We start from the raw sequence: 17115 nt of genomic DNA, 5'->3' as shown, positions 1-17115 counted from the left end.
TTTTTATAATCTTTATATACTTGTTTCAGATCTAAAGAAGACTCAAATAATCGAGCACATACAGGTACTCACCTAGGGTTAAAATAAACAAAACTATTTTACCAAGGTTTAATTAAATTAGGTCCTTTTATCCTTTATAAATGATTGAATAAATAACTAAATTTATTATACTCCAATAGTCAGGTTTGATATTACCATTATTATGGCACTGACATATTACTATTATTACTTAATACGTAAATTAGTAAGTAATAGTAATAAGTAATAACTAATATCTAATACCTTTAAGTTATAACTAATAAGTTACTACATTTTTTGTTTTATTTTTTGCTTATATTATTGATACAAAAACTATGATTTATCTCTAAATCATTATTAAAAAAGTATTACTTTATTTTAAAGGTAATTGGAGTTTGTTTAAAGTTGCTTGTGATTCGATGAATTTTGTATATTTAATATGATTTTATGTTATAGAAGCATTGATTATAAATATTATTTATAATCAATAATAGAAGTTATAAAAAATAAAAAATTCCAATTTACATCATTAGTATTCAAAAAATATTCGTTTTGGCACTAAAATATTAATACAAATTTATCAATTTCTTTCTTCAGTAATCTAGTAACCGTATATTTTGTTGGTTTTGTCAAAAATGTCTACTAAAATCAAAGTAGGTTCTATAAATTAAAAAAAAAAAATGCCAACGGCACGTAGTGTTCCCAAGCGGTCACCCATCCAAGTACTAACTACGCTCGACGTTGCTTAACTTCAGTGATCGGACGAGAACTGGTGTATTCAACGTGGTATGGTCGTTGGCGATGATAGCATTAGATTTTATTTTATTTAAATATTATAATTATTAACTTTGTTTATACAACAAATGACTAATATCACAATATGAGTGATGATCAGTGGCGGTTTTGGTTGTATTTTTTGAATGAGGCGAATTATATATATCCCCCCCTATCATAACAAAAATTAAACAATACGAATGGAATTTAAAAATATAAAAATAGTTATAATATAATATAATTTTAATTATATATATATAGTAACATATACATATGTATTACAACAATAACAATTGATTGTTTATTTTTTTGTTGAACGTGCCGCACTGCCGCAGTGCCCTTAGTCGTGGCTGCGGGCTGACTATAATAGTAAATCTATTTTCAGTACGTAGAGGCGAAGACAAAACGTGCCTCACCAAGGGCGCTCATTAGGTGATGCAAGGGGGTGACATGTTACCCCCTTAGAATAGAAAAATTAATGTTATTTTTTTAGTTATCAATAATAAATTAATTTTTGTAATGATAATATTACGAAAATTTACTTAAGATTATGATTAGGTTTTGACAGATGGGCGCCCTTGTGCCTCACTATGATTATTGCACATGTGTAATTCTACTTAATTAACCAGTCGCGTGCATTCGCGTACATACGCATGTGTGTGTATTACACACTGTGTAATTTGTGTACACAAGTACAAAATCAGAGGCGACGTAAAACGGTGCCTCTCTGACGTCATTGGAAATATGCTGAAATATCGGTGTTCGATTACGACGTTTACGTACTAATTATTTCGTGCATTTCTTATCGGTTTATCGATATGTTTGATAATACCTACACGGAATGACAGGTACAATAAAATAATAAATAATAATTCAAATTAAAGTGAGACGAAGAAGCATTTTTTCTCAAATAAAGTCATAAATACGTTAAAAATTACTAGCGAAATATGTGCTATTAGTGAACCAAGAATTTTACATTTTGAGTATATTTTTGCGCCGCCTCATTTGCCTCACCCCCAAAACCGTCACTGGTGATGATTATTGATTAGTACTAAAATAAGTGAAATATTTGTTTTGATTTAAACTTTAAATGAATACATAATTTATTTTTACAATTATTAAAATAATTTTATAATAATGTCGTTTTTACCTTTAACTTACTTTAGACTACATTTACGTGATTACATGTATATACATGGTGATTTTTTATGGTAAATGAATAATAGTATGTACTTAATTATATCTTGTGACTATATGATCTATAATACACGGTTTTTTGGTTATTTTATTAATTTTTTTAATTCATTCAGATAATCTAGAACCAATAGAACCACGGCTATAGCCAGTGGGGTTTAAAGTTCAGACCTCCGAAATTTTTTCTTGATTAGGTTTAATAGGTTTTACATGTATTAAATATACCTATACGTATATTATCTACATTTTGTGATATCCTACAATTTATTATAAATGTATTATAATACATTTTTGTAATTTATTATATGTTTATAAAGTAGCGTAAGAAGACTAGCGCACCCAACTTAGAAAAATACGTCTTTTTACTATTCAAAAAATGTATGTAATTATATTTTTTAACCTTTATTTTTATTTATTTTTTATGAATATAATTTATAGGTACATTATACTCTTTTTAGTTATTATATTACAATGTAAATTTTAAACTTTCTCTTTTCTTTAAAGCTAATGAATTCATCAATAATAATAATTCAATAGTCTAACTATCATTAGAAATCATTCTAAGTCATCATTTGAAATTATTTTTTTCAAGTTTACTGAATCTTTTTCCAAAACAATTGCTTTTAGAATGCAAGGCTGGCCTTAGGTTTTTGCTACACTAGGAAATTTTAATTTACAGTGTCTGTGGTAAACGAAATATTATTCTGATATTATTTGATATATTTTTTTTATATATTGAACATTGAATATACAACATAGTATAATGAAAAATGTTATTTTGAAGGAAGAATATTATTTATAAGAATACCTATTATCTACCACTTTAGAATCAAAATTTGCGCCCCATCACAATTTGTATCATCGGGCACATTTCAACTATAATATCCTTGTTATGCGATTACGCCAGCACCGTGTTTTTAATCGTATAAAACAGAGTAACATCAGTAACATATATATCGTACTCCTTTATTTTTAAATGTTCAGTTGAAAATTTATTTAGCTATCGTATAAAATATTTTTTTTTTTTTTTTTTACTTATTAAAATTAAAATTTTTCAGCATATTATCATGCTATTACAAGTTTACTAACGTGTTCAATTACAAATAACAAATTACATATTACTAATATTTATAGTTAGTGATATAGTGATTATGAAGTATACATGGTAATATAAGTTAATATTTTTTTTTAGTGATAATTTAAAATTGATCTTCGTCTTCGCTTGATTGTGAAAGAAGAAGATCTTGAGATAGACGTGGTTTTAAATGCCGATTTTTTTGTTTTTTTCCCTAGGTTGTAGAACCGTGCGCCATCAGATGTATTGAGATTTGAATGAAAGTTTTTGAATTGTATTTTTATCCAGTCTTGGAGAAGAGGGATTTCTGTGTCGTTATGAATTTGTTTATTTCTCATAAATCATGGGGCTTTGAGACATATTCTCAAAAATTTGTTTTGAAGGATTTGGATTTTTTTGATTTTTGTAGAGGAAGTATAAAATATAAATGCAAGGTACTACGTATAAATATTTTATTATTGTATACCTATATTTTTACTTATTTATATTTTTATTCACCCATTTACTGACATAGATACGTATAATTTCAGTGTACAGTGGTATATGTATATATGTATGATATAATATGTAATATTAGATTAATATATCTTGTATGGTTGTATCTTGTATGGCAATCCTAAATAAAAGTTTTAATTTTTTTTTATAAAACAAATTTTTTTTTTTATTGTTGTGTGATTTTTTTAGTTACTTCTTGAAGATCTACCACTCTCATATAACACGGAGGTACACACATACATTGTAAATATTCAGCTATTCAAGTAAATTTTATATATTGTGTAAATATAAAATAATTTATCTATATCATCCTTATATATATAAAAGAATAGGCCATTTTTATGTACCAATTTTGTGACGACGCTATTTAACTTTTTTCTAATTTTTTTTCACAGAGTTGTTCCAAATACCTGTCTGAGTGTCGCCACGTCACCCGATTTTCAAAATTTTGATTTTAAAGGGTTGAAATCGGTGAAAAATAATTTTTACGTGTAATATGTATATATATATTCATATAATAATAACAATAGCAGTCGGCTGATAACGGGAATATGGTACGGCACGGCGTCTCGAGGGTTTCCATCTACCTGCAATCTGATCTTATTTTTGTGTGTGTATTTTATCGGCGTGTATATATGAATTGTTACGATGCGTAAAACACCGGTCACCGATTAGCTCAATTATATAACTTATAAAATAAATTTTTTTGGTCTCTAAAACACAACAATGTATGTTGATTTAAGAATTTCATTTTGAGAAAGCAAAAACTGCACATGGGCGAAGCCGGGTAATTCAGCTAGTATATATATATATATAAAATAAATAATATTTTGTAAAACAATGACATTTTGTGATGATTACATCCAGTCCATCCTACTCTAAAAGTAATAATGGGCTCAAAAACAGTCCAAAACTCCAAACCTATAATTAGTTAAGAACAATTGCTAAAAAAATGTCACGAAGGAAAGATAGATGTATATATAGAGGCATAGAGCTATGAACTGTTTCAATACCGTTCTTCTTAACCCATAATCTTAATAACAAAGGTAATATAATTAGGAGATACGCTCATCACTTAAATATCTATAGACTATAGTATATATTTGTATAGTATGACAATATTACAATAATAATATGTCACATTGTCAGTTGTCACTATGTGTATTGTAGACTGTAGACGTTGTTTGTAAGTGATAACATCCATATAATAATAAGTGTATAGTATATTATTATTTAATCCTTATTTGAAGAGTTATGGTTTATTTAATGATTAATATTTATTATATTTTATATAAATAATAAACAAGACATTTTATATTTAAATAAAGTAAAATATAGGTCGATCATCGCCAACGACCATACCACGTTGAATACACCAGTTCTCGTCCGATCACTGAAGTTAAGCAACGTCGGGCGTAGTTAGTACTTGGATGGGTGACCGCTTGGGAACACTACGTGCCGTTGGCATTTTTTTTATTAATTTATAGAACCTACTTTAATTTTAGTAAACATTTTTGACAAAACCAACAAAATATACGGTTACTAGATTACTGAAGAAAGAAATTGATAAATTTGTATTAATATTTTAGTGCCAAGGCAAATTATAGAGTAATGAATAACTGGAATTTAGGATTATAAAAAATTTTAAATGATTGAGAATAATACATTTTTAGTATTATAAACGCAATTATTGTATCAATACGGAATTGCTCAATAATAATATTTTATAAAATAATAATCTTTGATAGTTTTAAATTAATAATTTATAATAAATAATTATATACAAAAATAAATTACAAATGGGTCAAAAATAACAAAAAAAAAAGTAAATATTACAAATAAATAAATTGAGAAGATTCAATAGATAGGTAAATTATGTATACAATATTTTTACAAGCAATGTAATGTATACAGTATACATGTATATATGTATATATTATAATATTTATAATCATATGATCTTTGTCCGATAAGAAAAAACATGTCGAAGCGATCGAAAATAATTATTATTGTAAAGATACAAACTAGGTAGGTACGTCTACGAAACACAGCGCGAATAGATTTTCACAAAAATTATAATATTATTGTAGCCTATTCGTATCACAGAAACAAACCATAAAACTAAAATAGATAGATTTTACGATGACAAACATATAAGTTTTAAATATAATATAAGGGAGTGGTTTACGAAAACATGTTTTGATAAAAATCAGTTTTTGTGCAATGAATTACATATTAAAATAGACGAGTAAAAGTCTGGAGAAAAATATAAAGTTAGAAATTGATTTCATAATGATATTATATAGTAGGTAATATACATTATAATAAAATATTTTATAATAATATAAAATAAAATCAGTATAACATATAATATTGTAGGCGACAAAACGATGATATCAGTGTTATAATAGTGTACCACGAAATGCGTCGGAAACACGTTTAACCGTCGTAAATAATAAATCACGATAAGTACACGTATCGTTATTTCCTGGTGATATCACTCGTCACCATATAAAAAATCCACCTGATATAAAAAAAATTTTCCGTGTGACGCTAAAACGTGTAGGAGTTCCTCGAAAAGCTAGATTTAGCGAATATTTGGGAGCTTATAAATATAGAGAACTTAGAGTTACCTATATATATAAATATATTATGACTTATGGCAGTCATTGTGTCCGTATACGATTGCTTCATGTGTTTCGATATTCAATGGACTGTATTTGGGTGACACCCCCCCCCCCGGGTGACGTATTTGGTTTTCCCGACCGTTAATTTATTTTTTGGCGTGCCGTTTATTGGTTTAACAGCGTGTTGGTCACCTCCGAGATGGACAACAGAGGACTGCAGTCCTGTGATTTAACCGAGACTGAGACGGACTCGGGTACTGTGCCGGCGCTGGCATTACAGCGGTTTGGTGATGAGCAGTGTGATTGTACAGATGATAGTAATTGTTGTGGTGGTACGGATCGTGATGATAGGCATCGACCATGCTGCTGCTGCTGCTGCTGCTGTTGCTGCTGCTGCTGCTGCTGCTGTTGGTGGTGGAGTTGATGGTGGTGGTGGTGTTGATGTTGTTGTTGTTGCTGTTGCTGCTGAAAGCAATACAAATCGACGTGGTCATTGTCACAAAATGTTATGCATGAGATTTTGATCATCTGTCTATACTCTATAGTCTATAACTACATGGGTACGCGATACATTTTTATGTGCTTTATATCTGTTTATTTATATAAAATCTATTATACGCGAACTCAGCTCTTTTATAAGTATATAGTTTTTAAATTATTATTCTGGACTTGTGAAGTACATTTTTATTTATTTATCCCCCCTCCCTCACTACAAAACGTTTTTCGTTTGACCAGTAGATTTACTTCATAAAATCAAAGTTTGAATACTTAAATATTTACGTATATTTAAGATAAATATTACTCTGCAAATGTCTGAATAAATTTGTTTAACATTTTATTTTGTCGTTTATTTTTGTTATTTTAAGTATTCTGTGAACTATTTTAATTTATAACATTTAAAATGTATTATTTACTGTAGAAATTAAAAATACAATTGTATTCTATTTAGTGTTTAATGATCATATAATTGCGGTAAAGCATGATTTATGCGCAGCGCGATCGGATTAGAAGATTAAAAACAATTAATTTAGTAATCAAATTAGTTTTAAATGTTATTTTTTAATAACTTTAAATATATGTTCCGTGATTAACTCTCTTCGAGTATTTTCATTACGTTTAGAATGCATATGATTAAAAATTATTTGAGTTTTGGATTCGATCGCACTGCACACGATTGTGCTCGAAAATAAAAACACTCACTGGTGGTGGTGATAAGCATAGAAGTGGTGCGGTGGAGGTGGTGGTGGGTGCGCGTGCGGGGGTGTCCATACCTCAGGGCCCCCGGTCAGATGATGCTGCTGATGATGATGGTGGTGATGATACTGGTTTTGGTGATGGTAGTGATGATGGTTAGCGTATGCGGCTGCTGCCGCGGCCGCCGCTGTTGTGGGGCTAGGTGGTGTGCCTGGCATGTCCGTTTGTAGGTGTGACTTGCAGAGCTGATCAGACGGACTTCCAGTTGGTGGCTGTTGCAGCGCGGGTGGTGACATTTTCTTCCGCTGCACGTACGGCGACGGTGGATGGCCGTTGATCTGCGGTGACGTCCTGGGATCACCACCACCGTCGCCACCGGCACTACCACTACCTACATTTCCAGTTACGCTAGCACCACCACCAGCACCACCGTTGGCACAACCAGCACCACCTCCTCCCGTTCCACTGCCACTGCCATTAACACCGCCGCCAACGCCGCCGCCGCCGCTTCCGTTACTATTATTACCACCGTTGCCCCCGCCGCCGCCGCCGCCCGGCGATTGATTGGGCGGCGACGACGACGAAGAGTCCCCTACACACGTGCCCCACATGAGTACCGTTTGCCTGGGGACGTCCGAATCAGACGATTGCATTCCGTATTCGGATTTCGAGTCTTCAATTTTCAGACCATTCGGCACCGGCGGAGAGGAGCTCTTTGTGCGAAACTGAACGTCGCACAATGGTACCAGGTACGGTAGACCAGCGGCAGCGACCGTGGAGGTATCCATATGACATTTTCCTATGTTGTCTTCTGTGCTCTGTTGTTGCTGTTGTTGTTGCTGCTGCTGCTGCTGCTGCTGGTGGTGTTGTTGTTGGTGGTGTAGGTGGTGCTGCTGTTGTTGTTGGTGATGATCCATGGACACCACTGGTGATGATCCATACAGCTTGTCTACGCAATCCCTACCACCCACAGCCGTCGTCGTCACCGTGGTCAGCTGATCGTAGGTGGGCAGACCACACTGCACGGGTGGTCCCCTGGGATTTATGTCTAAAAATCCATTGCCCATGTATGGTGTAGTTGCCGGTGTGTGATATTCGGTGTAATAGTTTCCCAAAGGCCTGAACAATTAAATAACTTATAATAACGAGGAATATATATTTACAGGACGTTTCAGAAAGCATTATTCACCCTCTTCTTATCATTTGACAATCAATTTATTTGGATTCTGACTAAGTATAAGAAGTTTTAAGAATTTAACTTTACTTAAACATCATATTTTTGTGTACTATTGTAGAATTTGAATGCAATTTAAGAAGTGATACTAATTCATTTTTTTTTAAATGGAAATATCTTTTTCTACTGTTGTTATTTAAATTAATTTTTCCAACATTTGAGTGCATCCAAGTCAAATTTTAAATGAGTAATTTTTTAGGTTATTTAAATGTGTATATTAATAGTGATTTTACATAGAATAAAAAATAGATTTAACATTTAGTTTAATACTTATTATATTCAGGTAATTTTATAAAAGTAACAAAATATTGATAAATTTATATTAGTCATAATTTTATATCACCCATATCATCTAAATATATTATATTGACATATCTTTAGTAAAAAAAAGTTAAATGACTGAGCAGTAATTATTCGTTCAAATGTTTAATTTAAATTTTATTTAAATGCGTCAATTTTTTTTCAAAAACCTATCTGATTAACAGTGAGAATGAGGGTTCTCTATGAAAGAATATTAGCTTTACATCACTTTGACCACATAATAATCTTTAAATTGTACAAAAAATCGAAGTGTTCAAAAATATGATATTTAGTTTATTGGGTGTAATAAAAAATTTATTTAATTATTAAAAGGCTTAACCTATCCTTTTTTTATAAAACCAAATATGATTATTAAACATTATATATTTTTAGTTTTTACCTGTATTGAAACAGGTTGTCTGTGGCCGTTAGATACGGTATTCGAGTATCGTAGAGGGTCTGATGGAAATTTGTCTGGTGGTATCCACCATTATCAGCGACTACTGCCCCATTGTATGGTCCTGCCGAATACAGCGCCGCCGTATTTAGGTTTGTGTAAAGGACGTCGGCAGTAGGTGGTACGGTGGGCACCGAAGGCGCCTGGACGGCCGCCGGATATTCGATGGCGACGGTTGCCGCCACTGTCGGTGCCGGTGTAGCGGTGCTTGCCGACAGTTTCCGCTTTGTCCGGCACGTTGACAGAAAGTCTCGTAGGTGCGTTTTGTACCGGCGTCTAGGCTGCGACGGTTGCGTTTGACCGGCCGTTCCGGTTGTACCGGGGGTACCGGTGGTGGACGCAGCAGCGACGGCGGCGTTGGTGGATGTCGACAACGAGCCGGACAGTTGTTCCGAGTCGCTGAAGTAGCTATTCGTGAGGCCCGCATCCAAGTAACTGACTTTAAAGTCCATGGTCCGCTTGCCTAACAGATCACGTCCTTCTTCTTCCCTGTAAACGGGGCATATAAAATATGCTATATTATGTCAGTTCTCAGATCAATATATGTTACGCATGGCGTTTGCCATGTATAGTGTGGCATTTACATTCAAATCTTATTAAATACGTATTTTTGTTTGACTATTTCTTCTAAAGACAAAAAATACTTATCTTAATTACTTCGTATAAATACTTACATTAAAGGCCTGTGCGTCCCTATCACAAAGTCAGGTTTTGAGTTTTTGTAAACTAATCTGGAACTAGTCTGTAGCCATTGCCACGTGCCGGGTTTGGTCTGCACCCTATAGGCTATCATTCCTGATGCTCCAGTCTTCAATACTAATAAAATAATGAACATATTTTTTTAAGAAACATTCAAACATTTTAAGTTATTTAATTTACGAGTATTTTTAAAATATATTTTCTTAAAGAGAACCGTAGAAATTTACTTGTGTGGTTCGAGTATAAAATATAGGCCAATTTAATGAAGCCTGGAAATCTTATTTAAAGTTCAGTTGAAGGGAAGTAAATGTCAAGCAATATCCCTCTTAGTTGTAATGTACTTATGTGGTTTATACAATTGTAAGTAAAATTAAAACAATGAACCAGATAAACATGTCAACACATAACATAATGTTTGTTAAAACATTTAGAATGTTAACTAAAAGTAATAATAGAAAAAATTACACACGAGTGCAGCCATATCAATTTATAATCACAAAATGTAAATTTTATTACAACGTACTTGTACAAAAATTGCTTTTTTTTTCAAAAATACTAATATTATCTAATATTTATATCTATCTCTGTATTAATGTATAACATGAAATATCTAATATAAAAACACTTACGTTCTTGATGGGCACTAGCCACGTACGCTAAATCGTCATAATGGACTAAGTCGTATCCTCCCATATTAGCGAGTTCGGAATCACAATAACCTAATAATAACTTGCCTCTAAAAAAATTTTATATTCATTAATATTAATTTTTTTTTAAATTATTTATTTACTCTTAATCATAATTGATCATTTATTTATTTTTTATTTAATATAATTTACAATGTATTACAATTAGGTATACACTATAATATAAATTATATTGTTATAATTATATAATGTGGTGCAATTCTATTAACAGAAATCACCCATCATCTTATAAAATATCTATTAGTTTTAAAATTTAAAAAATATATGAGATTGTATTTTTAATATTATATAACTGATAAGATTTCAAATGTTTTAATGGATATTCAAAAGAAAAATCGAATTAAGCTTAAAAAAAGCAGAATATTTCAAATGTCTAAAAATAACTTAAAAGAGCTATAATATTTCAAAATTATATTATAATTATTTGAGAAAAATGACTATTTCTTAGGATTATTTTTTTATAAAATATCATTAATTTTTTAATCATACATCAAAATTTTAGATTTTTTCATAATTATGCGTAATAATTTAATTTCTGCTTTTATAGATTTTAAACGGAATAATAAATCTTTTTTTTGGCTTTTGTTATCTTTTGTAGTAAAGTAAGAAAAAAAATCTTATAATATGGAGTTTTAAGGGTCATTGATGGTTGCAGGATGTTGCAAAACTTTGAAATTCACACTTAGAATCTAAAATATATTGTCAATAATAAAATTAAGAAGATTACAAAACTATAATAATAAAATATCTAGTTAACAATAATTTCAAACTATGTATAAAATATTTTTAAAAAAATAACATTTTTTGAGACGGTGAATATTAAATTTTTAAAACAATTACTCTTATACAGGGGTTCTCAACTTCTCCTATACTACGTCCCATTCGGAAATTTTCAATAATCTCACGTCCCCAACTATAAATTGAAAAATGTAGTATCACCTTTTTTGTATATTTCACGAATAAACTATAAAATATAAACAATCGCAATCTACCGGTAATTAGTCGATATTAATATTTTCATTATTTCCATGCATTGTAAAATAAAAATAATTAAATAAACACAAATTGTACTTCGTGATGACAGCTTGCACTTCTCCAAAAATGTATACACGCCCTTTAAGTTAGGAAACACTGCTCAAATAGGTATAATATATTAAGAGAATACTCGCGTTTAATACTTTTTAAATTTTGTAAATAGTTTGTGAGAAAAATAAAAAAATTAGAACATTAAAAATTTAACATTAAATTAATAAAGATGTATGAACACAAACCTTTGGTCCATAGACACTAGGCTGAGATCTAGCTTATGTTTGCTCTTGAACATGACTTCCTTGTGCGGTATTTCAAGTAAAGACGGTGGGCCGAACGGCGTGCATAGTGCAAATAGGCCTAATGGTGGTGGTTCATCTGACTTGCGGTTTTGGCCATGAATTACTTTGATCCGTCCGCGAACGTCCAGTCTCTATAAAAAAAAAAAAAAATAGTTATAGGTATTTATTATTATCATATTATTGCACAAATGAAGAAGACTCGAAAATAAAATGGTGCTGTATAATTACAGTAATTGTGACAAAGGTATTATATTAAATAATATTATGTTATGGATTATTATTATTGTCGCTGTTGTAATTTTATTTTACCAAAAAACCGGAAGTGTTGTCCAACAGACACCGGAAACGGATGGTGAAACTACGCTGCAACAGACGGCCGTTATCCGGGTGCAAAGCCTCGTGTAATGTGATGGATGGAGACGGCGACCCCGGTTCCGTGGGTATGGCTGAATTCCACATGAGTTGTCTCTGCAATTCTTCTCGATCTTCAGAATGCACTAACTCGTAGACTGACTGGTGAACGATGTCGGACTGTGAAATCAAGCCAAATGATAGCGTTATGATAAGAACATACTTAATATACGAGATACGACTATTACAACAACATGAATATTTCGAGAGAGAATATCGACGTTTATATTATCACTTTTAAATCGAATACTATAAATGTCTTATTATACACAATATAATATTTTGTAGCTTGGTGTGGTGCGATCGTAGATTCAACTGCGGAAACACTCTGAGTGTACGTACCGGCCGGTGTTGCTAGCTCCAGGATGGGTGACCACCCGGGATTTTAGTGACAAATCCTTGCCACACATACAAAAAACGTGTTTTAACCTACCGTCCCTCCCCCATACAAATGAATAAAAACCATCCAATGGCCTTTGTTGCCACGGATTAATAAATAAAAAAAAAAAGAAAAAGAAAAGAAAAAAAACAACATGAAGTCATTTTGAATATAACCATTAAACAAAAGTCAAAAATTCCTTAAATTTTATACTGTTGTCGTTTTTTTTTCAGTAAAAATTTAAGTAAAAATATTTTTAATTATTGTTAATGTACCTAACCTAACCTTGCTTATTGATAATTATAGTAGAGAGCGTTATGGAGTTATTTAACCATATTGTGGTTGAAATATCAGACTTTAAAAACATATAGGTACGCAAATAATATACCACAAGCCACGACATTGAATTTAGAATATAATATATTATGTAGACTATATTTTTTTTATGGAGAGCTTATGAGTTTACTATTCGTTTTTATTTCAAAAATTGTCATTATAATTAAAATTAATTTTGCGTATTTTATTTTTATTTATCTAATTGTGCCATTTATAGTGCACATCAAAATTTCAAAACCTTCTTTTAAAATCGAATATACGGCGGTAGGTTGGTAGAATAGGTTTTAATACGGTAGTCAAGCATATTTACACCTATTAATTCGTAAAATGTTGACTGCTCACTTAAGTTATAAAGTAAAAATGATATTTTTATATTTATGTATCTATAACAAAAAATAGAAAGTATTACAATTGGAATTGTGAGTAATAATAATTAGCGGGTTAATATTAAAATGTGCACGCGGTTGCAGGAAACACGGTTCACTGACCACACCATATTCTCTAGTTTCCTTTTGGTTACTCCCACCTCTTACCCACCAGTATTGAGCAAAAATTAGATATAAATCAGTAAATACTAAATAATTTTCAAAATTAGCATTTTTAATAAATTAATGGCAATTAAAAATACGAAAAGTATTGACAAGCGTTAAAATCGTATTCACTGTTTATAATTGTAAGTTACTTTCGATTCGTTTATTTGTAACTTGTAGAAAAGTGGATCAACAGTGTTCGAAAATGCGATAAAATGTCTGTATTTTCTTTAACTAGCTTATAACACGAACATTGATATTCAAACACGTTTCATTTTATTCATGATAGCTTTAAAATAAATATTCTTAGTACATATAATAATTAAGTACTAGAGTTAGTGTAAATACTATATGTGAATAAAACTACAACTTATTTCATTTTATTTAAAAAGTTTCTATATTTTTTTTTAAGTAATTATATTATATAATAATAGTTCAAATTATTGTATACTAATATTCTAATTCCACCATAAAAATATTAGTTATATTTTATACACAATACTGTATTTGCTTGACTAGAATAAGAAGAATGAATATTGAATATAAAGGTAATCCGAGTACATCGTATAGGACGTTGGTGTACCCAATTCACCAAAGTTTTATTCTATGAGAAAGTTGTTTAAAATAGATTAATGTTTTAGTTATAAATTATTAATTATTTCAATAAGATCGTAAAAGCTGGTACCATACACCTTTTAGATAAAGGTAAGCGATCTTGTTGTATAAAATTAAGCCCTAAAAAAAATTCTTTAAAACTAATATTTTCTAAAAATTATAATGTCAAAAAAATAAACCCAAAATATGATATTTCAATTTATTGCGTATATTCAATGTTGTATTGTTATTATAATCTTATTTAAATTGATATATCAATGAAGTCTTTTAGTTACGCTATTAGGCGTTTAGGACACAAGGTAATGGACTATCGTCTATCATAGTATAACACGCATTATATCTTTAATGATTTATATAATTAATTTAATTAAACCTTTGAAAAGGACAAAGATCGACATTTTCATGTGTTAATAATCATCAACAGCAAACCGTTTGACTTTAATCACCGTGTGATAAATATTTATAATATAAATAAAATAATATCCTATTATATTGAATTATATTACACAACAACGAACTACTTTAAATATTCTATAACCGGACAACGTTATTATCTCCAATCCGACGATTGATGGCGACTATTAGGAAATTTGGTCTGTTGTTTAAAATTATAAGCACTTTATAAATTATTATTTTTACATAATTTTGTGAAGTGAAAAACATTTATTATATTATTATATTATGTTAAATTTCTGTAAATATTAGCAAATATATAACCATAGTCCATAATATACATATTTTGTAGGTTTGTTAAGCTTTCTGATATAATCCATTCACATTAGAGTAAAATCAATTTGAAGACAATATAAATTATCAATTACTTATTGTGTATATTTATAATTTGTTTCTAAAACGATGTTTATTATTATAAATTATAATAACTATTAAGGAATACTATTATTTTCTAATTTTTATATCGATTCAATAGTAAATCGCCACTTTATAAAACCTCTAAAGGTTTCTATTGCTATTTTATTTTACTAATGACTATTTTTAATATTATCTAAAAAGCGTTGTAGTTTTAAAGTACCAATTGACATAGATACCTACATTTAGCTTATAATATACTACGTCTGAGAGTTTCTCGTTTAAAAAAAGTTATACTTTAATAATATTGCTTTGTACCTTTACAAATGTTGTCTACATATGTGCTTATGTGGTGCTATAAATGTTCAATTAATTTGACAGTTAAAAATTAGTACCATAATAAACCATAATTAAAAAAAGACAATAACAATGAAAGTGTCTTTTATACACATAGGTATATTGATATAATCGTATGATATATGCGTATATAAGTGTATATAATATTTTTTTTTTGTTAGAATACATCTGCATGACCTATTATATTATACCTACGTGTATACAGACGCAGCTGTTGAAATGTTTCTATAATAATATTATGTAGTTACCTACTTTTATTACACATGTTTATACCAACATTTTTAATAAATCTATTGATTATCGGCTTTTAATAAATTTTCATGATAATGGTTTAAATGATGAATTGATTAAAATCAAACGTGTATTAAGCTATTAAACGTAACAAAGTAATATTAATCAATGAAAAATATATATTTTTTTAAATTAAACAAAAACAAAATATCTATTATACATGTATGCTTATATGTAAATAAAAAGTCCTATTTTAAGTTACCTGATGGAAGCCAAGGTAATTTTCTATTGTATGGGTCGCAAAGAAAACTTCTCCGTCACAGGTGAGCATTACTAAAAAGCCATTTAATGCCTATATGAAAAAATAATTAGATTTTATATTAAAATTATTATTATTGTACTATCATCGATAGATTTTGCATTTAATTATTTACTTGTAGGAACATATCTCCGTCCAAGTACAAATGATGTGGCTCCGGACACGTCCTGGAACGTTGGTACTGGGAACTGGTAACATTGGCTTGTTCTTCTTTGGACTTGTGCATAGTAACTGTAAAAATAAAAATAAATAAAACATTAAAATGCTATTAATCACACCATGAGTAGCAGAAATTATGTCAGTCATCCGTATAACAACTACCTATTATATTAATAAGTACACCCTCGTATGATGATTCAATTTGAAACTGATATTTATCTATACTCCAACGCTTACATGTGCACGCGTGGTATCATTAGCTATATAATATGTCGCTGCTATAACATTTAATTCAAAATTTAAATAAGTCCTGAAGCAGCATAAATACGACATTTTTATTTTGTTCAGTATATATAAGTTCATACACATAAAGATTAGACTACGTGCAGGTTAAGCTGGTTTGATCTTCAATGTAACACCATATAACTTCATATCGTAACTTTATATCACGAATTACACAAAATGTTAATTGAAACCATTATAAAATGTTATTTGGCGAATTGCCCAATACATATTTATCGAGATTTATTTTGTATAAATAATACGGACGTTTAATAGAATACAAATTTAAAACCGGTATTGACAACATAAACATTTTAATCAGATTTTTCTATGATTTCCTTGCTGTTTAATCCTAATAAAATCGAAACGAGTGTAAATCTACTCTTTATTGTCATGCATTTTAAGTTAACTGCTATAGTAATACTAGTCGATAATTTGCATACCAATGTCAAAATTATCCAGATTACTCGAGGCATGACGTTACAAAATAGTCAGCAATGAATATTAGACCATTTATGCATTTTGTCCATTCGTTATTGTTTTTTTTTATGTACTCTGATTTAAATCAATCAAGTTACTAACAT

General features: G+C 30.0%; 1 protein-coding gene and 2 non-coding genes across 10 annotated transcripts in view; 1 reads left to right on the top strand and 2 right to left on the bottom strand.

Moving 5' to 3' along the window:
* Positions 1-699: 699 nt before the first annotated feature.
* Positions 700-818, bottom strand: LOC113555317. The gene has a single exon (XR_003405342.1). It is a non-coding gene; the product is annotated as a 5S ribosomal RNA (ribosomal RNA).
* A 4086-nt stretch (positions 819-4904) lies between these two features.
* On the top strand, positions 4905-5023 carry LOC113555349. The gene has a single exon (XR_003405373.1). It is a non-coding gene; the product is annotated as a 5S ribosomal RNA (ribosomal RNA).
* A 405-nt stretch (positions 5024-5428) lies between these two features.
* LOC113553722 (aryl hydrocarbon receptor protein 1-like) overlaps positions 5429-17115 on the bottom strand; it is a 55593-nt gene continuing 43906 nt past the window's right edge. For 3 of the 8 annotated variants that reach the window (XM_026957206.1, XM_026957207.1, XM_026957208.1), the window contains exons 4-12: positions 16206-16321; positions 16034-16123; positions 12415-12636; positions 12046-12236; positions 10697-10803; positions 10043-10184; positions 9312-9857; positions 7384-8496; positions 5429-6648 (exon numbers count right to left, since the gene is read on the bottom strand). In XM_026957206.1, coding sequence (XP_026813007.1) covers positions 6372-6648; positions 7384-8496; positions 9312-9857; positions 10043-10184; positions 10697-10803; positions 12046-12236; positions 12415-12636; positions 16034-16123; positions 16206-16321 — 2804 coding nt within the window. In that variant the 3' untranslated portion in view covers positions 5429-6371. The remainder of the gene's footprint in view (positions 6649-7383; positions 8497-9311; positions 9858-10042; positions 10185-10696; positions 10804-12045; positions 12237-12414; positions 12637-16033; positions 16124-16205; positions 16322-17115) is intronic. The other 5 variants (XM_026957209.1, XM_026957210.1, XM_026957211.1 and 2 more) reach the window with 5 other exon arrangements.

The sequence above is a fragment of the Rhopalosiphum maidis genome, chromosome 1, assembly GCF_003676215.2.
Source record: "Rhopalosiphum maidis isolate BTI-1 chromosome 1, ASM367621v3, whole genome shotgun sequence".
NCBI lineage: Eukaryota > Metazoa > Arthropoda > Insecta > Hemiptera > Aphididae > Rhopalosiphum > Rhopalosiphum maidis.
The sequence above is the reverse complement of the archived record's forward strand: the minus strand, read 5'-3'. Positions and strand labels throughout refer to the sequence as shown.